At 39.8% G+C, this 22,915-nt stretch overlaps 1 protein-coding gene across 5 annotated transcripts; it reads right to left on the minus strand.

The window, feature by feature from the left end:
• slc25a18 (solute carrier family 25 member 18) lies at positions 1 to 22,463 on the minus strand. 5 transcript variants are annotated; one of them, XM_027135908.2, is made up of 10 exons: positions 22,401 to 22,463; positions 15,855 to 16,028; positions 15,638 to 15,760; positions 11,096 to 11,151; positions 9,780 to 9,870; positions 9,466 to 9,581; positions 7,983 to 8,145; positions 6,406 to 6,566; positions 4,467 to 4,542; positions 1 to 4,386 (listed from the first exon to the last, which is right to left on the minus strand). In XM_027135908.2, exons 2-10 carry the CDS (start codon positions 15,872 to 15,874, stop codon positions 4,245 to 4,247), a joined length of 948 nt encoding a protein of 315 aa, XP_026991709.2. In that variant the 5' UTR covers positions 15,875 to 16,028; positions 22,401 to 22,463; the 3' UTR covers positions 1 to 4,244. The 5 variants fall into 5 exon arrangements, with proteins under 5 accessions (XP_026991709.2, XP_026991707.2, XP_026991708.2 ...); XM_027135906.2 differs by lacking the exon at positions 22,401 to 22,463 and adding an exon at positions 18,843 to 19,057; XM_027135907.2 differs by lacking the exon at positions 22,401 to 22,463 and adding an exon at positions 18,270 to 18,558.
• Between the last annotated feature and the right edge of the window lie 452 nt (positions 22,464 to 22,915).

Here is a 22,915-nt window from a genome sequence, read left to right on the forward strand (position 1 = left end):
TAAATAGAATATTTTATTTCTATATTTGGAGACATTTCAGTACTGCTGTCATGTTAAAATCCTTTGTTACAATACAAACATCAACCAAAAAAAGGTACAGTTTTTTTTTTCTTCCTTTCATTGTCTTCGAACATGAGAACAAATCAGTAGAAATATCTCATCACATTCAGTATGTACATCACATGAAATAACTTCTCGTATTGAAATGATGGACACATCATGTTTCATTTGGACACAATACTGTCACTGTACTTCTAGTCAATTCTGCGTTAAGAGCGTACAATCACTCTTTCATGCACAAATGCTTACATGCACCACAGGGCTGCATTTATCAGTTCATTCATTCATTCATTTTCTACCGCTTATCCGAACTTCTCGGGTCACGGGGAGCCTGTGCCTATCTCCGGTGTCATCGGGCATCGAGGCAGGATACACCCTGGACGGAGTGCCAACCCATCACAGGGCACACACACACACACACACACACTACAGACAATTTTCCAGAGATGCCAATCAACCTACCATGCATGTCTTTGGACCGGGGCAGGAAACCCCTGAGGCAAGGGGAGAACAAACTCCACACACACAAGGCAGAGGTGGGAATCGAACCCCGAATCCTGGAGGTGTGAGGCTAACGTGCTAACCACTAAGCATCCGTGCCCCCTGCATTCATCAGTTGTTTAGCTAAAATACAAATTTGTTTGTAGACAGAAATCAGCTGTAAATTTCCAAGCACCTTCTCAAAGCGGTTGATTTGAGTTTCTGGAAGGCCACAGAACTCCATAAGACATGAAAATGGCGACTAAACGTGGAAAGAGCGTCTTCTGGTAATGCAGCACAGTATCACGTACCACAGACGCACTAATCCGTCCTCTTGATAGTGCAACGTTACTTCTATACTATATATGATCGGCTAGACTAGACGTTGTTTTAGATCGCTTTGTTTCAAGTAAAAGTGTTACCCAAAATGGTGTGTAATTGAGTTAATGCCCCCCCCCCCCTTAACTTGATTTCAAATTAGTGTCCTTTTAAGTAAATTTACACAGCAAAACATACACATTCAAATATCGTCGCTGTCGGGCGGGAACCTCGTATGTCCAAATTTTGTCAATTTCATATTTTTTCACATATCCATGCTATCAGTCAGTCCCCACGTGGGTCTGTTATTTTTACTAGTTATTAACCAATCTAAAGTCTTAAATAGCTTGAGCGCAAATCTCATAACTCCATTGGACACTTCAACTGTCCACCTCTTCTTCACTCCGCGGGAGAGCTTCGTGGCATATTTCTCATCAAGAAGAGTCGCAACGAATCAAAACGTCTTCTGAGAAAAATATCTGCAAAACACTGGGCTCAATGGAAAAAAAAATCTTGACCCCCGCTAGTTCTGGTGCTCGTCTGAGGACAGGAAGACAATCCAATCCACTGTGCAAGACAATCCACTGACATGTGGACTAAACCATGTGCATTGCAGATAATGTACAGCGTTTTTTTAATTTCCTGAAAAATACCGGTTTTGGAGATACGAGGATTCCGCATGACAGCGACATGTTTTCCTCTACGGAATATTCATATGACGACACGTCTTAAGTGCTCCAGTGAGCAGTTTACAAATAAACCCTAACGGTTTATATCCGAACTGATAAATGAGGCCCAGTGCTGTGATTGTGGATGCTGTAGAAATACTGTCAGGTTCTATATTAAACAAAACTGCCTTTGTCTGTCTTATACCTGGTGGAAATTATACGTTGAAAGCTTGAAAGATTGTGAACCCTTTAGAATTTTCTGTACTGTATAACTGCATAACCTTGCATAAGTATAACTTATAACATATAACTGCACAAGTCACACCAGACACTGACGGCCAAAGGGTCACGTACTTCTCCCAATACTGGAACATATCCTACTATTAATCAGATTCTCTTGATCTGTGCTGGTTTTTAGCTTTAGGTTAAATGTACAGTATAAAAAAGGGTTCGCAATTCAAGCACCACTGCAGGAAAAATAAATAGGTTTTTCGTTCTGTCCCACTGAAGTAAAAGTTTTTACTTGAAACCAACAGAGGATTTTATATATATATATATATATATACACACATACATATATATATATATACACACATACATATATATATATACACATACATATATATATGTATATATATATACACATACATATATATACATACACATACATACATACATTCATACATACATATAGATCCTCTTTGGGAATGAAACATCTATTAAACATCCAAATATCCTTCAACGGAACAACTGATTAGAAAAGTGAAACCTGGTCATTAAACCAGTCAGAGGAATGTGTTTGCATCGTTTTTCAGTTTATCAGTTTCTCCATGATTTGTTCAATAGCTTTTAGTGGAAAAATCTACTTGGCAAAATTGTAAGCACGTGTTTCTTTTATTAAACTCCTACAAGTGAGGACACGTAATTATCTTCTATGATAGTTGTACTCATGTCCGACGCACGTGAATAGATTACGATGATGATCGCCCCGTCCCAAATCTGCCAAAAAACTGCGGTCTGTTTTGCAAAAATCTCCTACGAATATCGCAGGGTTTGAATGATTGATTGTGCGTTTACTTTCTACCTTCGCTAAATCCTGGAGGGACTGATTACATCGTACATTGAGATTAAACGTTACAGTTAAATATGTAAAATCAGAATAGAATATACAATCGCTGTACATGATTTTCATGTAATAAGATCAGATAAATAGAATAAAACGACTTTACTGAATAATAAGTACAAAAAAAAACATTTATCCTTACTGATTTCAGTCAGACTGTAGTGTACATTCCAGCCACAAGGAGGCGTTTGCTTTCTTCTCAATGTGTCTTTCTGCCAAAAATCTCTATTTTTTTTTAAACGTTACTTGTGCTCTTTTCTCCATTCGGTACAGTAATAATACTCAAGAGTTTGTATGATTAAAAAGAACAACATATAGTATATATATTAAAAAAAAAAACAGTATTACTTGCATTGATGTTTGACGAAGGTTTTCTCAAAACCTTGCTGCATATGAGTGTCATGTGACCAGACCACAAACTCAATATTCTGCTCATTCTTCATTTATAAAACAGAAACGTTTATAATAAGTCACTTTCTGATTATGTGTAGTGTTTGTTTTTTTTTTGGTGTTATAGACTATTCAGCTATATAGATATCTTTTTGTAGCGAGCAAAAAAAACCAACAACAGCAAACAAAATATAAGATTTCGCTACACTTATATAAAATTAGCATAAGCAGAAGATAATGAATAATATTTGAATACAATCATTAATATACTGTTTTTCTCTGATCTTGGGTCATGGTTTAATGGTAACCGTCGTTCAATCCCAAAAGTAAATGCACGTGTCCTGAACGTACTCGAGTAGACACGCCTCCTTTACGTGATTGGTTGGATTGGTATGATTTGCATAATTATTTATTTACTAAAGGGAATATGTTACTTAAAACTAAAAAAGCAGTCTCCAGCTTTAACAGGAGTAATCCAACAGCTGAGCAAAGTAGAGGATTCGAAGCACAGATGAACACAGCGGCACATCCTATAATGTCTGTTACTTGGGATTGAACTTACAACCTACCGATCGGTAGCGCAACACCTTAAGAGCTGGCTCTTAAACAATAATATGGGGCATGTGGTAGCCTAGTGGTTGAGGTGTTGTGCTACCGATCGGTAGGTTGTGAGTTCAATCCCAGGTCCACCAAGCTCCCACTGTTGGGCCCCTGAGCAAGGCCCTTAACCCTCAATTGCTCAGTTGTATAAAAGATTAGAAAACGTGAGTCGCTCTGGATAAGGGCGTCTGCTAGATGCTGTAAATGTCAAATGATAAGAAACAAAGCACCAAGCACGTGTCTTGATCTGTCTGAGTTTATAACTCTATTCCACTTGCACGCTATCCAACATTCTTTCTGTTCTCCACAATTAATCACTTGCAAACAAATGGATTAAATCTTTCATATAGACCTGTACCCTGTTTAGTATAAAGAACCCTGTTTACACACTTAGCGATCACATAAACAGCATTTTCTTTTTCTATAACTCCTTTGGTTACGTAAGTGGACATCTGTCTCGTATTAACCACTTACTCCATAACTAACCCCTGGTCTCTCTCTCTCTCTCGCTCTCTCTCTCTCTCCCTCTCTCTCTCTCTCTCTCTCTATCTCTCCACGTATTGAAACAGTACTGTGTGTTTGTTTATTGATATGACACTTCATTTCTATCCCAGCAGCTTCATCACCTCCTCACCCACACCCAGGAAGTAGATGCCTTGTGCGATCCCAAAAAGCGGTGCGATGACCAGAGCTCGACATGTTGCTCCTTTAAGAAAGGCTGACGGTCCTTCTCGACTCAGAATGCGCCTGGGAAATTAAATCTAGTCAGAATAATGTCTTGTAACAAATTATACATACATACATACATACATACACAGTTATCTTACCGTGTACAATCGATGATGCCCTGGTATGAATCTTCTCCTGCCCCCTTCTGCAGAGTCTGAAGACGAGTCTTTATGACTGGAGGGGGGAAAAAAAAGAGTTTCACTTAATTTTGAAACAGCTACCAAGCAAAACGCTAAATTCCCACACGCGCTTCTTTGAAGACACGTAACACCACCCGACCCCTTATTGCTGATGCTGCTTCACAGGGTGACAGAGTAACTCACTCAGAGGAAAGCGCTATCTACCCTGTTCCGCATACGTGGTCCCATAGTCGCCAGTGATTGGCTAGTGCGACTCTGATTGACAGGGGAGAGAAAGTGTGACAGTTTTTGCTCCCTTGGTTTCTGGATAACAAGCTGCTTTTGTTTGGTCATATTAATGATATGAGGGGGAAAAAAAAAGAACTGCTACTCGAATGTTTGTGAGGTAGATCGTCGCACAAATCCCTTGTACGTTGTGGTTTTACTTCCTGCTTTCGTCTCCGCCCACTGTTTTGTCACTCGATTGTGTCCGGCAGTTTTGTATAACAGTTATCATTAGTTATGTATATTACTGTAGAAATTTCTTATTTTTCTCATTCATTCCTTGATGATTTGTGGAAAGCCTCCAAAAAAAACAACAATGAGTTTTTAGGCAAATGCTTCCTACCTCATTTACATGGACGTTACAGAAGGAAACCGGAGAACTTAATAACAATTGTCAAAATAACAATTTCAACATCTCAACAATACACTATCTGGGTATCTTTGTGATCTGTGCTTCAACATATGTCGATCTGGGACACGATCATTCTGATCACTGTGATTTGAGATGCGTTGATTCTCTCTGTCCGATCGTGTCGTTAAGACATTAATCAGTAGTCTATTGGTTGTAGATTTGTTTTTGCATCTTATTTTCTCTGAGTGTAAATGATTGTCCAAACACTAGTGATGCAGTTAGCGGAGTTTAAAATACTTTGCTCCGGTATTCTTTGTCTAAAGCCCTATTCGGACGGGATCAGTTTTACGTGGGGACGTGGAGTAATGCAATTTTACCTCAGGACGTCTGTAATATTAATTGGCCAATTCGCACGGGACAAGACATCTCAGTAAAACTAGCAGAAGTGGGAGCGGTAACTCGCTTTACGCACCACAGTAACCTCCTTGTCGTCATGTGCGTATGACGTCGCTTCCTGTTATCACGTGCACAAACAGACAACATGGCGCCTCCGCGCTTGCAAAACGTGCCAAAAACTACTTTTAAACAGGAAATGATGGAATTTTACCGTACATATTTACAGCGGGTCGATTCGGACGGGATCAGTATTAACTGAGGTCATTTTTCCGGACCTTTTTACAGAAGGTACAAGTCGCCGTAATCTTTACTGACTTTAGCACTATTCGGACGGAACTAGTTCTACGTGGGGGTAAAGTAATTATTACCAGAGCTTCTCTGTGATTTTAGTCCCGTCCGAATGTGCCATCTCGGTAATCATTACGGACAATGTCAGTAAAGATTACGGCGAGATGTCTTGTCCCGTGTAAATTGAGCTGCATTTCATCGCTTCTTATATCTGACGCTGCGTCTCTGTGAACTAATCTCCAAAAGTTCTCATTAAGGGTCCATGCCTGTCAGATAAATTACAGGTTATTTGAGAAGACGCGATGAGTTGTGGCTCTCGGATTGTGTCGTCGAGGTGGTTCGATGCACCCTTTCACAAGTAAACTTCTTTTGTTCTTCTAGATCTGCCCTCACCCAGGCTTTTAAACAAGCTCTAACACGTCTGAAAGGCATTACTCATTATTCTCACTTGCTTTGTACATCATGATGGCAGAACTTAAATAAACCTTTTCCTTTATTGTCATTAAGCTCAAAGGGAATACGAGCTCTTTGTAACTCTCATTGATCTTTTTCTAAATGGTGGCAAAGGAAATAGAAAGAGAAATAGAGAGAGCGCACCGTCCAGAGGAGTGACAGCCACGGCTGCCACCGAGCCGGCGGCGCATCCTGACACGAAGGACTGCAGGAAAGGTGCGCGCTCGTGAGAGAGCTCTCCGCTCCGCCCCACCGCATTAAATTTGGCAAACAGCGGGAAGTAGATCATCGAGAATGGAACATCCCTGAGTGGAGGAAAGAGAAATCGGTTTACTTTGTATGTGGTGCAATAGTTTGTACAGCTGAGCAATTGAGGGTTAAGGACCTTGATCAACTTGATCAGGGGCCTAGCAGTGACAGCTTGGTGGACCTGGGATTCAAACTCACATTCTCATTTGACCTCATGGATTGGATTAGTAGTCCAACGCCTTACCCACTAGGCTACCACATCCCCCGGAGAAGAGTTTACAGATTTCGATTGGTTCTAACTTTCCAACAAAGTTAAATATCATGAACAAATGGTGACACAACCTCATCACCAGCAGTAGGCTCCGAATCCTTTAATTCTCTGTATAAAGTATGTTTACATCTATTATCATTATATTCCCTGGTCTATATTCAACCCAGTTTACAACACACACACTGCACACATCAAGTCTTTATATACAGCAGTACAGTGTATAGTACTGTAGTTGTATATGGTTGAGGTGGCAATAAAATCTTCTTGACTTGATCTGACTTTATAACTCACTCACTCATTCTCAACCGCTTATCCGAACTACCTCGGGTCACGGGGAGCCTGTGCCTATCTCAGGCGTCATCGGGCATCGAGGCAGGATACACCCTGGACGGAGTGTCAACCCATCGCAGGGCACACACACACTCTCATTCACTCACACACTACGGACAATTTTCCAGAGATGCCAATCAACCTACCATGCATGTCTTTGGACCGGGGGAGGAAACCGGAGTACCCGGAGGAAACCCAACACACAAGAGGCAGAGGCGGGAATCGAACCCCCGACCCTGGAGGTGTGAGGCGAACGTGCTAACCACTAAGCCACCGTACCCCCCTGACTTTATAACACAACACAAAATTTATGCGACTCAGATGGAGTCCCCCATGTGGATATGTGGAGAAACTCTATACAGTATAGACTCCACCTTAGGATGAAACCAGGGACCCTGGAGCAGGAAGGCAACAACACGAGCCCCATAAACGACTGTACCACCTCAAGGTCCAGGTCAAGGTATGTAAGTTGATGAAAGAATAAATATGAATTAATCCTTTTTAAACCTCACTATATTCACGTTTATTCATTCAACAATATTTAGTAAGCGTCTTATCCCAGTAGAGTAGCCCAAGGGCCAATATGTAGCTAATATTTTGCTCATTTGCATGTTTTTACTCACTTGGTCTTCAGCCCTAACCGGATCTTATACAGCAACAGCTCCAGTGTTGAATTAACACATTACAATGATTACAAATGTCCAATTGTTCACACTCTTGGTGTTAATTCAGCACTTGAGATTTTGCTGTGCAGGACTGAAACTACAGCATTCACCGGTTGTTATTTGGTCCTTGATGCAATTTCATACAATAAAAAGACCCGAAAATATAAAAATCCACGTTTTAGAAGTTACAGGAAGCATGTCTGAACCTGAGCAGAGTAGCTCCAGTGCCCTTGTAGAGGCCCCGGAGGCCCTGCGTCCTCAGCAGCTCCAGCGTTATGGCCGTGGCCGAGCGACGAACCGCAGCGTGGTGAGACGACGCAAGAGACGGTGAGGAGGCCGGAGTCGAGGTGGACACGGATCTCTGCGCCGCTGTGAAGGCAACCAACAAACACAGATATAACCAAATTCCTGATGAGGATTTGAGAGTAACATAACTACAGTTGCTTTACAACGACTTTCTAGTTGGATTCCTCTCAAATTCATTCCTAGTCAAAGGACAAGTATTTAAATGAGGATTTAAATCCTGGTTGGAGTCCCAACCCATCACAGGGCACACACTCTCATTCACTCACACTCACACACTACGGACAATTTTCCAGAGATGCCAATCAACCTACCATGCATGTCTTTGGACCAGGGGGAGGAAACCGGAGTACCCGGAGGAAACCCCCGAGGCACGGGGAGAACATGCAAACTCCACACAACTGGAGGTGTGAGGCAAACGTGCTAACCACTAAGCCACTGTGTCCCCCTGGTCAATAAATATTTATCGAAAATATAATCAGTGGGTATTAAAAAAAAGTCTACACACCCCTGTAAAAAAAAAAAAAAAAAAAAAACCAAGAGAAATGTCAGATATTGCTATCTTTATTGTCACGTTGCTTCAGGCCAAAATAATTCAAGCGGAAAAGCCAACAAACGCACAATTGCACTAGTTGCACACCTACACACGTACTGTACATTACCTGGTATGTTAACAGGGGTGTGTAAACCTTTTATGTCCAGTATTATATTAGTTATAACACTCGCATTATCATGGCATGATCACGGATATTCTCACAGGATATTATGGAGGTGAAACTAAAATAAACTAAAATAAACTAAGTAAATTATAACTCGTTACTCTTTTTTTTTTTTTTTGAGAGAGAGAGACGAGAGAGAGAGGAGAGAGAGACGAGAAAGAGACAGACAGAGGGAGACAGACAGAGGGAGAGAGACAGAGAAAGAGACAGACAGAGGGAGAGAGACAGAGAAAGAGAGACAGAGAAAGAGACAAAAACAGACAGATAGAGACGAGAGAGAAAGAGACAGACAGAGAAAGAGACAGAGAGAGACACAGACATAGACGAGAGAGAGACAAGAGAGAGAGACAGAGAAAGAGACAGACAGAGGGAGAGAGAGAAAGAGAAAAAGACAGAGAGAGAGAGAGACAGAGAGAGAGACAGACAGAGAGAGACAGAGAAAGAGACAGACAGAGAGAGAGAGAGACAGAGAAAGAGACAGAGAGAGAGAGAGACAGACAGAGAGAGAGACAGAGAAAGAGACAGACAGAGAAAGAGAGAGATGGAGAAAGAGACAGACAGAGAGAGAGACAGAGAAAGAGACAGAAAGAGAAAGAGACAAAAACAGACAGACAGAGAGAGAGAGAGACACAGACAGAGAGAGAGAAAGAGCCTACTCATTACTCACCCAATCTTCCGGCATCCTGCAGCTGTATTTTGAGCATCTCCATCGGGGTCGTGACCACCACCTGACAGGTTCCTGCCCCACAGCCTGCGAGGATCTCACCCCATAACGGTATCTTCCTTTAAACCACACAAACATGTGAGCTGGTCAGCAGATCTCTTTAATATATCAGTGTCTGATTAGTCAATAAAGACGGGTTTGTCTTGAAGCAAACACACTTGTGTGTTATTGTATAATTGTCTTATTCAATGCTTGTGTCGTGACGTTGTTCTGTATACAGTATGTGCACATGTTTCTGGGAAGTGTTGAAGGCTGACCCGTCTTTGGAGAGCTGTTGTCTGAAGATGTCGTTGGCTGCGAGTTTTATCGCTTTCTCTGGCGTTACGAGGGTGAGGTTCACCGCAGCACCTGAGAAGAACAAGTGTGAACGTTTAGTGACAGGAACGTGTGCTGCAGCTCAATTCTTCTGGATGTGCTCTAGTAGAAATCAGGATTTCATGAGGGTCTGCATCATGCATCACTCACACCACATTATCACCGATTATTGTCCCAAAACTTTGTCTCTATTCGTTGTACTATGAAGTCCTGGTTGTCATGGTAATAAGGTTCATCGGTGAGGCGTCCGTGTGACTCTTCACTCCCATTGATAGTCGCTGCACAGAGTCCCTCCATATTTGCATGAAGTTTGCTTCTGTCAACTGTCGATATTGTCCATATTTAGACACTGACGCTCGCCGTCGCTCGTGTCAGCGGAAGTCGCTCTCAGCTCTCGTCAGATGTGAATAATCTCTGCTCGCTTTGTCACTGCGAGGTTACGTATGTGTGGATGTAACATTCTACATATCTATTGATTTCTTATTTTGTTTTCCGATTCATATTTTGTTTTCTAATTAATTTTGTATGCGGGTTTGTTATTTTGTTTTGTGATTAATTTTGTTTTCATTTTTGCTATTTTGTTTTTGGATTTTTTATTTTGTTTTCAATTTTTTTATTCTGTTTTTGGATTTGTTATTTAGTTTTTATTTTTTAAATTTTGTTTTTGGATTTGTTATTTTGTTTTCAGATTTGTTATTTTGTTTACTTTTTTTATTTTGTTTTCACATTTGTTACTTTGTTATCTAATTATTTTTATAATTAATCGGATTTGTTATTTTGTTTTCAGATTTGTTTTGTTTACATTTTTTTATTTTGTTTTCGTAATTGTTACTTTGTTTTCTAATCAATTTTGTTTTTTCATTTTTGCTATTTTTTTCAGATTTTTTATTTTGTTTTCTAATTTTTTATTCTGTTTTTGGATTTGTTATTTAGTTTTTATTTTTTTAAATTTTGTTTTCATTTTTGCTATTTTGTTTTCGGATTTTTTATTTTGTTTTCAGATTTTTGTTTTTGTATTTGTTATTTTGTTTTCACATTTGTTATTTTGTTAACATTTTTAGAATTTTGTTTACGCATTTGTTTGTTACTTTGTTTTCTAATTAATTTTGTTTTCGGATTTGTTATTGCACTTTTTGCACTTTCTGGCCACCATAGTAGCAAATAGTACTGAGAATATATTAAGACAGTGGATATAACCATGACAACAACAACAAAAAAAGAAGACAATGCAGGGGTTAATGGAGAGGGAAAAATGTACCTCGATACATCCCAAAGTAGCCTTCTGTCCTAATCGTCTTGGTCAAACAGTCCAACCTTCATACCAACAAAAAAAAAAACAACAACAAAATTTCAGCCAGTAGAATTAGCAAAAAGCAAATCCTAGAGTCTTCTGTACGGATTAAAGCTACAAGAACATCAATGGAAATACTTATTGTTGTCATAATATATATTATATCACATTTGTGTATATACCACAGGCTTAGAGAAATGTGACCTACTGTAAGGTGAACTAATGATCTCTACATTTTAAAACATTAGATCACTTCTCACATTTCCTCAGACAGCATTACCTATATACTTAATATAAATATACTTTATATTAACTTTATCATTTATACAGCAGTGTAGCTGTATAACCCGGGATTTGAACCAGCAACCTTCTGTTCGTAACCCAACATATTTACCTCAGAACTATTTATTCTCTGTTTATCTCAATTACCCTACACAAAGTCACAGGAAGCGTAGAGCCTATCTCAGGGGACACAAGTCGAGGACATGCTGGCAGCAAAGCAGGGCACAACCACACACACACACACACACACACACACACACACACACACACACACACACACACACACACACACACACACATTCATACACTCCAGACAATTTAGAGATGACAATCAGCCTGCAACCCTGAAAGGGAGAACATGATGGGAATCAAACCCTGAGGTGCTGATATCACTGATCTGTTATGTTATGCTACTCATCTTGCTCTGTTTGCATCAGTTACCTTTTTTTTTTTTTTTACATTTCTAACCTGGCTGCATGACTGTGGGGAGTTAAAGATATAGTTTTTAACTACTTTTTTTTAACCTTCTGCAGACAGAACACAAGAAAACAGAAGATATGTAAAAGCAAAACATCATTACCGCATTACCGCTCATCTCCTGACCACGCTAAATCTGACCAGGCCAAGATCTTCTAGAGAGCCTACTACTGTAGAAGATTCACTGGACGTTGTTTATGGACAACTCGTCTCCGGTCCATACTGCCCTTGCCATAATCTTAACAAAACAACTGATGACAAAATCAGTCTCTGGTCATGACACACGCAGGGTACAAGCATAGAAGGACAAAGCCTTATGAACATCTTTAGATTAGAAATTTCCACCACAATGCTTTGAGAACTGAATAACAAAGGATGAAATTCTCCTAAAATGTTCTTCGAGTCTGTATTGTCCGGGACCACTCCTCTAACCCACTTCTAAATACAGCACCATAAATGGACTCGTGACTCAGAGCTCCCAGTGAATCACAGCACTGAAAAAATTCCTCTTTTCTTTTAAAACCATGCCATGCAGGAAAAAGTGGCTCAAACATGGCAGCCTGCCTTTCCCTCTCCTCACGCTTAGGTATTCACTAGCATTCTTATGTAAGCAAACGAGGAAGGAGAAAGATGCCAAAAGAAAAAAAAAAAAAAAAAAGAAACACCCCTCTGGCTCTCTTTTAGTGCCACTACACAGCGTGGCAGCTCTTTGTTGCATACCAAATTAAAAACGCACGAAAAACAGTGTTTCATCTTGAGGCTTTAGATGGAAGGAGCACGTTATTGTCTTCATATCAGTCGGAGTCATAACAGAAGCCACATGAGGATCGTTTCCACCAGAAAGGACCTACGCCCTGAAGTCCATTCAGGATATAAACACAGATGAATATTTTCCACATGCACTTTTAAAGGGGAAGTGAATACAATTTTTAAAGCAAGGAATTACAATTGTAACGAAAACAACGTCAAGCACTAAACGGTTTACTTTATTCCACTTTTGGTAGGCTAATTTTTGAGCGGAGCTAATTTCAGGGCTGTAAAACTGCTAAGTTGACCACTTTCACGGTTGCACGTGTCTTTTTTTTTTGTGTGTTATATTCTCTTATTGTGGGTCAACTGCTTAAAGACGCAGTGCATCCTGGGAGGTTTAGCAGCTAGAATTTCCTTTATAAGCCGATCAGAGGCACCGAGGCTTTTCTTTCGCCTCGAGAGGGTTCTTAACTTCAAATCCGTAAAAGTGAGACGAGGATATCTGGCTTTCCTGCGAAGCTCCCAGACATCTGAATATGTCTACTTTACGAGCAGACAGATTCAAATGTCTAGGAGTTCACATATCAGAAGAGCCACCTGGCCCGCCTGATAATCTGTGCAAATAAGGACCACCAAATTTCCTTCGTGCACTCAAATAAACCTTTGTTGACTGAGAACATCAATAGCTGAATTTACATACAAACAAATGTAAACAATCTTTAAATTCATCCTTTTAGAAATTTAGTATGAGAACAAAAGGCGTAGCGGAGATCTAACAATAACATTCGAATCGAGTTAATATTTGGGGTTTATATTAGAGCCCTGCGCGGGACTGTTTTTATAAACCCGCACCCGCCCACACCCGCTGAATTTCTGACCAGGACCGCCCGCGCCTGCAAGCTGCATGTTCCACTCCCGCCCGCACCCGCAATGTTTGTGTCCACTCCCGTGGATTGTTTCTTGAGAGCTTGTGAAAATTTTGATTGTATACAAATGATCAGACTAATTATTAGTTCAGGCTAATGTCCAGAATAACAGAATTAAAAACATGAATGCATTTAAATAAGATAAATTAATACTAAACCAAAGCAACACACCTGACAAAAACATTTGTTTTTTTTTATTATAAAACATTAACCGTTTTAACAAAACCACAACTAACGGCACCTCATTTTTTAAAGTGCGACACATTTATTTTACTTAACGTTAGCAGGAAGTGCTTTATTGGAGAATGAGAGCTTGCTTTGACCACTGAGAACTGTGCAGGTATGTCGCCTCTGGCCAGATGTTTAACTTACGAAGTTTAACGCTTTCCAATTTTTTTCAATGACAATTGAGAATTGTGTCCAGATGTCTGACTTGCCTTGCTTTGCTTTTGTCGAGTAAACAGCCTTTAATCTTCTTCTCAATGTCATGTGTTGACTCCTTTCTTATTATTAGGCTACACGCCAAATCCCACCGGGTCCCGCGGATCTCCCGCTAAATTTTCTGACCGCCCACTCCCGCCCGGAGCAAAGGTGAAACCGCCCGCTCCCGCGAGATTTGCGTTGGGTCCCGCGGGAGCCCAATCCCAATGCAGCGCTCTAGGTTATATACTGTATAAACCGTCATTTCCAGAATCTGCAAGAATTTGAGAACTGACTTTTGAGAAAAGTCGTTAAAGAAAGAACAGAATATGAGTGAAACTGACCCTCACGTCAGCCACGATCTCATTTCTACACACCTTTTTCCACTCAAGCCGTGAGACGGACAAACCCGTTGTGTGTTTAATGTGTTTGTGTAACGCAGAAATGACAAAAAGAGCTCTCGCTACCTCGTTTCACTGTGCAATATGCGGAATGGTAATGAGTGACTTTGACTGGATGTGAAGTCTGAAACTGACACCTCATGACATGGGCTGTTAAGAAAGTGCATGTGAAAATAATGATAATAGGAATAATAATAAGAAGAATAATAATAAGAATTGTAAATAATAATAATAATAATAATAAGAAGAAGAAGAAGAAGAAAAAGAAGAATGAAAGTAAAGTTTTAGGTTAATATTCTAAGCTCAAGTTTAATAGTTCGGTCGTTAAATTTTTCTGTTTCTATGGCATACAAGAAATCTAATGCGTATGGATTCGTATATTGGATGATGTTATTTAATAGAGACAAAGACATTAAATGCCAGGCGTTTCACTTATAAAGTAAATATAAACTATATTTATATTTATAACTATATACTGTATATAGTTAGTCTGACTCCTAACCCTAAGGTTGTGGGTTCGAGTCTCGGGCCAGCAATACCACGACTGAGGTGCCCTTGAGCAAGGCACCGAACCCCCCCAACTGCTCCCCTGGCGCCGCAGCATAAATGGCTGCCCACAGCTCCGGGTGCGTGTTCACAGTGTGTGTGTGTGTGTGTGTTCACTGCTGTGTGTGTGCACTTTGGATGGGTTAAATGCAGAGAACAAATTCTGAGTATGTGTCACCGTACTTAGCCGTACGTCACGTCAATGTCAATTTCATATAAACTGCTTCAGAGCCAAATATTTATAGATTAAGGTTTAATTGAGAATATTGACTATGTGTATTTAACACACGTCTAACTAATGACCTCTAGTTTTTAGATGTTTGGTTTGTGGTCTTTCTACATCACAACTCGCATTTCTCTCTGATACACGTTTGTGCCGTCACAAGCCTTCTGTCGCCGTCTTTAATTGTCAGACATCATCGGTTTCATGGATGGAACTAAATTCCCACCAAAACTAAACCTACTCACGAGAAAGAGGTCTAATCCACATCCTGAATATACCTCTGTAATCTATAGTATATTTGTAATCTTGCTATTTCTCAAGACGATTCAGTTTGCTTCTCTTGTATGTTTTTGGGTGAATAACTGAATAATAAAGCAAGGTAAGGATTGGACACGAAGACATAATTAAATAGTCCAAATGTATGATTGATAAATTAGATGGAAACTATTTCGGTCTGTCGTTATGTAGTGAAACTAAAACTCACATCCCGCTATAGACCCGAGCACCCTGTTGATTCTGGAGGCGGGTCTTAGCCAGATCGATGGGAAACACACAGGTCACGCCCACCAGTCCGGCCACGCCCCCATTAATCAGCTTAGCAGGGAGGCTGTGAATGACAGGAAACACAAAGAATACGGATTTACCAGGAGCACGTCCCAGATTATGCTTGTATACGTCCGTGCTCCTGTACAAAAACTTACCTAACTTTCTGCTCCGGCATCCTTCCTCTCTGTTCGCCTTCTAAGATGTGAGAACCAAGCTTCTGAGAGGCGGCTGCAATAGAATCCTCCACGCAAACACTCACACACGCTTCTTTCCGAATGTGTGACTGGAAATCGTCTTCATCTTATCAGTACCGTGGAGACGAATCACACCTAAATAAGGATGCTGTGTTTTATATATTTACATTTCTAGCATTTGAGCAGACACCTTTCTACAGAGTGACTTACATTTTTATCTCATTTTATACAACTGAGCAACTGAGGGTTAAGGGCCTTACTCAGGGGCCCAGCAGTGGCAACATGGTGGACCTCAGAAATGAATTCACAACCTTTCAACTGGTAGTAATTGAAGTGACTCTATGATGCTGATTAGCTTCCTGGAGTAATAATACAGCTTAATACACACCCCACACAAATCAACACAATTCTCTTAAATGATTACTATTCGATTAAAAATCATCGATTTTGCATTAAAGGCACTGTGCATTTAAATATATAATATTTCCAAGGTATGATTAATGTATCAAATTATATAATTAGATCTGCAATACACAATGAAGTAAACACAACTACAAGGGAAAAATATCCCAATTAACCCCAAGCTTAAACACGTTTTTATGTATTTATTAATTTCACGCCCGATAAGTGAACTGGTTTACATTTACACCAGAATCGGTCCTTCAGGGTTTGTTGTTATATTATTAAGTTTTCATTCATTCATTCATTTTCTACCACTTATCCGAACTTCTCGGGTCACGGGGAGCCTGTGCCTACTGTATCTCAGGCGTCATCGGGCATCGAGGCAGGATACACCCTGGACGGAGTGCCAACCCATCACTGGGCACACACACACTCTCATTCACTCACACACTCACACACTACGGACAATTTTCCAGAGATGCCAATCAACCTACCATGCATGTCTTTGGACCGGGGGAGGAAACCGGAGTACCTGGAGGAAACCCGCGAGGCACGGGGAGAACATGCAAACTCCACACACACGAGGTGGAGGCAGGGATCGAACCCCAAACCCTGGAGGTGTGAGGCGAACGTGTTAACCCCTAACCCACCAACGTATTTTGTGCATTCACTTCTGCTTGGATTTGTGAAATTGCAAGCGCAAGATTCCTCTTTTAAACTCCTACCAATGAAGACATTCTGTATGTAATGACTCACTAATGCACATGCACAAAATCCTGGAGCAATCTTGTTCGATTCTCCAAACGGATTAATCAGGAGGTCATGCTACTGTAAGTCACCGGATCGCAGCTTGTTCGAATATATGATCGTTTCCATGGTAACTAACTCACAGATTACTAAAGCCGAAGAGATTGGAATCATGTGTAATCAAAAATCAGAATCGGCGATTGTGTATATTTGTGTATATACAAATCTGTGCTTATATATTTTTTGTATATATACAAAACTTGCTCGGAATCAAGTTTTGTATTTGTGCGTTTGGTATTTGTGAAAGAAAGGAGTCTCGGGTGTCAGTCGAAGCTAAAACAGTAGTTAAGTTGTGAGACGTGGTAAAAAACATGATTTTTTTCAGTTTCAATGGTAACAAGCTGCGCTGTTTTTTTTTTCTTCTTATAAAAAATCGCTAGAGGAAGTGAAGGGAGGACGACTGTGTAACGCTGCTGTTGCTGTTGTAACTCAAGTGATACAAAGAAGTTATTATAACAATAAACAGATAAAAAAAACATGATATGGTAAGAGAGGAATAAAGTACTTCAGAATAGAAAAATGACAAAACAATTGTATTGGACAGTTCAGACTGGTCTGCATCACCGCATCACATGTTTTCCTACACCACAACACCACAGAGTGTTTTTCTCCCCACGTCAATATCGTACAGTATTATAACTATCGTCTCACATGATGCAGAAAAAGTGGTCGTGTAAAACTATAAAAGCATAAAATCTTGAGGTCTCGACACGAGTGTGACTTTCAAGGACGAAAAAATTCTGTTAAAAGTTCCTTTGATCTTCCAGCTAAAAGTCTTGCAATCTTGAATTCGCAGGAAAAGGCGAGGAGACAAACGAGGGGCTTAACGACGACGCCTGCTTCCTGTCAGCCAATAGCAGACGAAGATGATGATGATGATGATGACAGTCAACGGCTCAAATTCGTAACACAATCTCTCTCTGGCTCTCTGACTGCTGATCAGTGATATATAACAAGATAAGACTTGTTTTTGTTCTTTTTTTTTTCTTCAACTTTTCTTGACTTATTCTTTTCCTTTCGCTCATCCTTCTCTGTTAGTCTTCCGTCACAAATAGATCCCTCTCTTCTAATCCCTTCAACCTCTGCTCTATTTTTATCTTGACAAATCTACAGCTCGTCCTTCTTTTCACTCGATCCGAAAGAATATATACTGGTATGTACACTCACCTAGTTTGGAATGAGTTTTCCCTCTTTCTTTTTTTCACTCTTTTTTGGAGTATGAACACATCCTCCTCTGTTTCTTTCAGTCCTTCTTTGGCTCTGGCCGCATTCTGGACATGCCTTTTTTCTCTCCGTTCTCTCTGCACCGGATTTCTTTCACACTCATCTGGTGCCAAAGTGCACAGCGATCTCACTCACTCACTCGCTCACTCACTCGCTCACTCACTCGCTCACTCACTCGCTCACTCACTCGCTCACTCACTCGCTCACTCACTCCCCTGTTCTCTTTTTCTCTCTCTCCCCTTCCCTCTACCTCTGTTTTCTGCACTCTTACTTTCTCTTGTTTTCTCTCTCTTACTCTCTTTCTTTCTCCTTCCCTTCCTCTCCCTCTCTGCTCTCTTTCTCTCCCTCTCTCCCTTTCTGTCTGCCCCTCTCTCTCCCTCTCTCCCTTCCTCCCTCTTACTCCCTTGCTCTCTGTACAGCTCTTTCTCCTCCCTACGCACAAACTTTCCTCACCACTCAAACGCAGCAGGCTGTTTTATCATCACTACGTTTGTGTGATGACTGACGCGTTCTTACCTCTGTCGGTGCATCCAGCCGGACTGCAGTCGAGTTGTCTTTCATTCACTTTGTGAAGCAATGTGTGCAGCAACCGTAACCAAGAGAGAGAGACAGAAAAAGGGTGAAAGAGAGGGAGAGAGAGGGAGCCGACAGGGCCAGACGTCACACAAGGGCTGTTACACAAACACCAGCATTGTGTCCCTGCATACAAGTCCCTCCCTCTTCCAATGACTCGCTGTGACACACACACACACACACACACACACACACACACACACACACTTTTACAATAATGCAACATGACACCACACACAAATCTACACTGTTCTCATCCTGCACAATAATCACAGTTTAGGAAGGAAGCGGGAATTGATCGAATTTTGTAATTACACTTCCCCCCCCAAAAAATATACTTTTTACTCTTAATATTTGTAACTTTTTTTTAAAGTCCTTTAGATTATTCTTTATTTTTATTTATTTATTTATTTATAAATAAAGGTAATAAATCGACTTTTTGTGGAGTTGCTGATTCATAAACGATGCTATTTGTATATGATGAAAATTTCAAATTTGCGATTTCTCGTTTGCTTCTCACGATAAAATGAAAATATTAGTCTTTGAATTTCACCATAAATTTTTAATAAATCCAGTTAGCATTAAAATAGCGATCTAGTTAGGTTTTGTTATTTAGAATGTATAACTAGATAGCCGGTTAGGTTTTGCAATTTAGCCAATTATTTCGTTTAGCTTGTAAAGTTTGCTTATTATTATTTCGTTTAGCTTGTAAAAAATTGTTATCAGCTTGCCGGTTAAGGTTTAAAATGTGGTAGTTTGTGATATTAGCTTGCTGGTTAGGTTTTGTAATTTAGTATAAAGCACATAAGACATACAGCTAGTCGTGTAAATTCGCTCGTTACATTCATCGTGCATCACGGTGATTGAGTTGTTACTATGGAAACATGTATGTCAGGAAATAAAATACTACAAATAATAGGATCTGGGTGGTGCTCAGTGGCAAAAAAAAAAGAGGTCAGGGGCAGGTCAAGGGCAGTTTTTTCTTTTGAGAATATTGATTGATTTGACTATTAATAATCTTTTAGTTTGAAAACATTTTATAGTAGTGAGTGCAAAGACTTCATTAGAAGGGGAAACTTAAAAAATAAAAAAGAAATATTTGGTGGACAGAGAGAGAAAAAAAAAAAAGAACTTCAGTATGGTATCAATATTCTTGTCTTTTATTACTTCTCTCCTTTGGCTGTGTTTAGTATCAGTGTCCCTATATGCTGGTTATCAGATTACCCTGAGAACACAAGTAGCTTCAGCGGTGGAGACAGCAAAATAGAGAGCAAAGAACAGCTTTGTCCAGTTTATTGCTACCTGTTTTCACTTAACCATTAAGCGTCGGGTTACAGTCGCTCTACAGACTTCACCGTGAGTGCTGCGTTGTCGTAAAGCGGCAGGAAGATGCACGCTTTTAACTCCAATTACGCTTTAAAATCGTCTTGTAAAATCTATCCTGTGAATGAAAACTTGCACACGTGTTACCATCATACTTCTACAATATGGTATGCTACACTCTGCACTCAAACTTCAACAGTTCAACACTGGACTACACACACACACACACACACACACATGCACACTGCATTCGTGCTGCATCAATACACACTGGACTATATAAACACGCTGCATTTAATTTAAAATAACAATCTATCTGACAATAAGCTATCGGTACCACAGGACATTTCTGTATCTGTACAGTCTGTTGCACCTTACATGTTACATATATATTACATGTATATAATACTTATACTTATATATATTATTTATATTTATACTTATACATACATATACATATATATATATATATGTATATATATGTCTAGTAGTACACTGTGTATGTATGAGCACATTGCATCCTTTCCACATTTTCCGCATTTGCACATTTCAACTGGTACTAAACATTTTGCACATTTTTTTAACCTGTTTGTAAATTGTTCCAATTTCTGTTTCTTAACTACAGTATGTGAATGGTTCTGCAATTTCTGGAGCTCACTCCCAAGAATTTCACTCACCATGGCACATGTGCCGTGGTGATGTGACAATAAAGGTGACTTGACTTGACTTGATAAGGTTGCTACCCATCTAGCAGGAAGTTTACATTTCCTCTCAGAGGGCCCACGGTGACCTCTACAGGACATCATGACTGAACTTTTATTAACATTTGATATGATAACATTTGATATGATCTCACGGTCCAAATATAATTACACCGCAGGCCTGAGTTTGAATTTGGCCCGCAGGCCTGAGTTTGACACCCCTGATATAGACAGAATGAGTATAAAATATGAATATAGAATATGGACGATCAGTTATGTACATAAAGTGTGGGACTGCAGATAACAATACTGGCAATATTATGCTTTTTGTGCAATATACAGCAGCAGTAGTGTGTAATATACAGATGATATAAATAATGTTGATGATATAAAAGGCGCAGTTGAGTTCTTAACAGATGTATATTACAATTGTGTACAGTTTACATTTCCTCTCAGAGGGCCCACAGTGGCCTCTACTGGACATCATGACTGAACTTTTATTAACACTTGAAAATATCAGCATCAGCTAGCTTTATTCCACAAGTTTGCTCACACACTAGGAATTTGTTGTGGTTAAAGGACCTCTCCTTATAAAAACATAGGCTAAAGAATCAGAATCAGGATTATTGGCCAAGTGTGTTGACACACACAAGGAATTTGGTTCCAGCAGTTTGTGACTCTCAAAGGTACAGACATAAATAACACTATACTATACAAGAAAACAATCTAGAAGATGAGATACAATATAACTCAGAGATGCCAAACTATATTCACAGTGGGCCAAAATATAAAACTGAGATAAAGTCACGGGCCAAACTGAATATTTATCGTAATTTATTTATCGTAAACAAACTTTAGTTTTGCTTAAACACAGGATTTGGAACAACCAGAGCTTTATATTACAAACACATAAGAAAAAATTTAAATTGAAATAAAAGACACATCAGTGGTGTTCATTTCCTATTTAAACAAACAAACAAACAAACAGATAGATAGATAGATAGATAGATAGATAGATAGATAGATAGATAGATAGATAGATAGATAGATAAATGATGCCTCTCGTTGTATCATTTTAAGTTCCTTTTTAAAGTGGATCTTTTTCAAAACCGACAACAAAACAACCAAAAATAATAATAATTTCATTCAATGAAAATCCAACTTTTCGAATAGTGTCTTCTTATGTTATATTCTTTCGTTACATACATTTTTGAAAGCCAATGTTGACATATAAAATCACCAAAACAAACACGCCCCTAACCCAAATGGGTCCCACCCCTGTATCGATAGCTCCGCCCACACATACATACGTAACCCAGGCGACTAATGGAAAGAAATGTGTCTTTATCATAGCTGAAGGGAAGAACAATACGATTGTAGATAAACAAACAAGCAAAAATGCCACACAAGCATAATCATGTAAAGGACAAAGGCATATATTAGTTCTGTGTAACAAAGCAAAACCAACGTTACTCACCTATCGAGAAGGAAAAAAGTGCCTCGCCGTCTTAAGTAAAGTCGGCCACATATTCACAGGTCGGAGTTTCCCGAGTCGATAACTCCTGAGCTAAACGCTGTTACTACACAAAACGCGGTTGTAGCTGCGTCTCTACATTACTACGATAGTAAAGAGGTGTTATTTGTGTAGTAACAGCGTTTAGCTCAGGAGTTATTGACTCGGGAAACTCCAACCTGTGAATATGTGGCCAACTTCCTGCTCCTTCAGTTCTCTCCAGCGCTGGAAAGCTGATCCTATATTAACACGTCCTACTTCTTGTCCTTATCGTAAGTCTTTCTTCTCTTTCTTTCTTTGTTTTTATCCTCCATGTCGATGTTAAAACCGCTTTCTGCTAATGTCACACATGCGCACTGAACACTCTCTCCGCCGCATATTGACAAGCCCCGCCCCTTTCTGCTCATTGGCTACACGTTTGTTTTGATTTTTGTTTAATATTCGGCCCGACTCAGTTTTCTGAATCATTTCTCAAAAAT

This window comes from Tachysurus fulvidraco, chromosome 17 (genome assembly GCF_022655615.1).
Source record: "Tachysurus fulvidraco isolate hzauxx_2018 chromosome 17, HZAU_PFXX_2.0, whole genome shotgun sequence".
Taxonomy (NCBI): domain Eukaryota; kingdom Metazoa; phylum Chordata; class Actinopteri; order Siluriformes; family Bagridae; genus Tachysurus; species Tachysurus fulvidraco.

Coding starts and splice junctions, on each gene's coding strand:
- slc25a18 (XM_027135908.2), bottom strand. CDS start 15,874: ATGCCGGAGCAGAAAGTTAG. Junction 9,871..11,095: donor CTACTTTGGGATGTATCGAG/GTACATTTTTCC, acceptor TGTTCTTCTCAG/GTGCTGCGGTGAACCTCACC. Junction 4,543..6,405: donor GGCTGTCACTCCTCTGGACG/GTGCGCTCTCTC, acceptor TCCCCCCTCCAG/TCATAAAGACTCGTCTTCAG.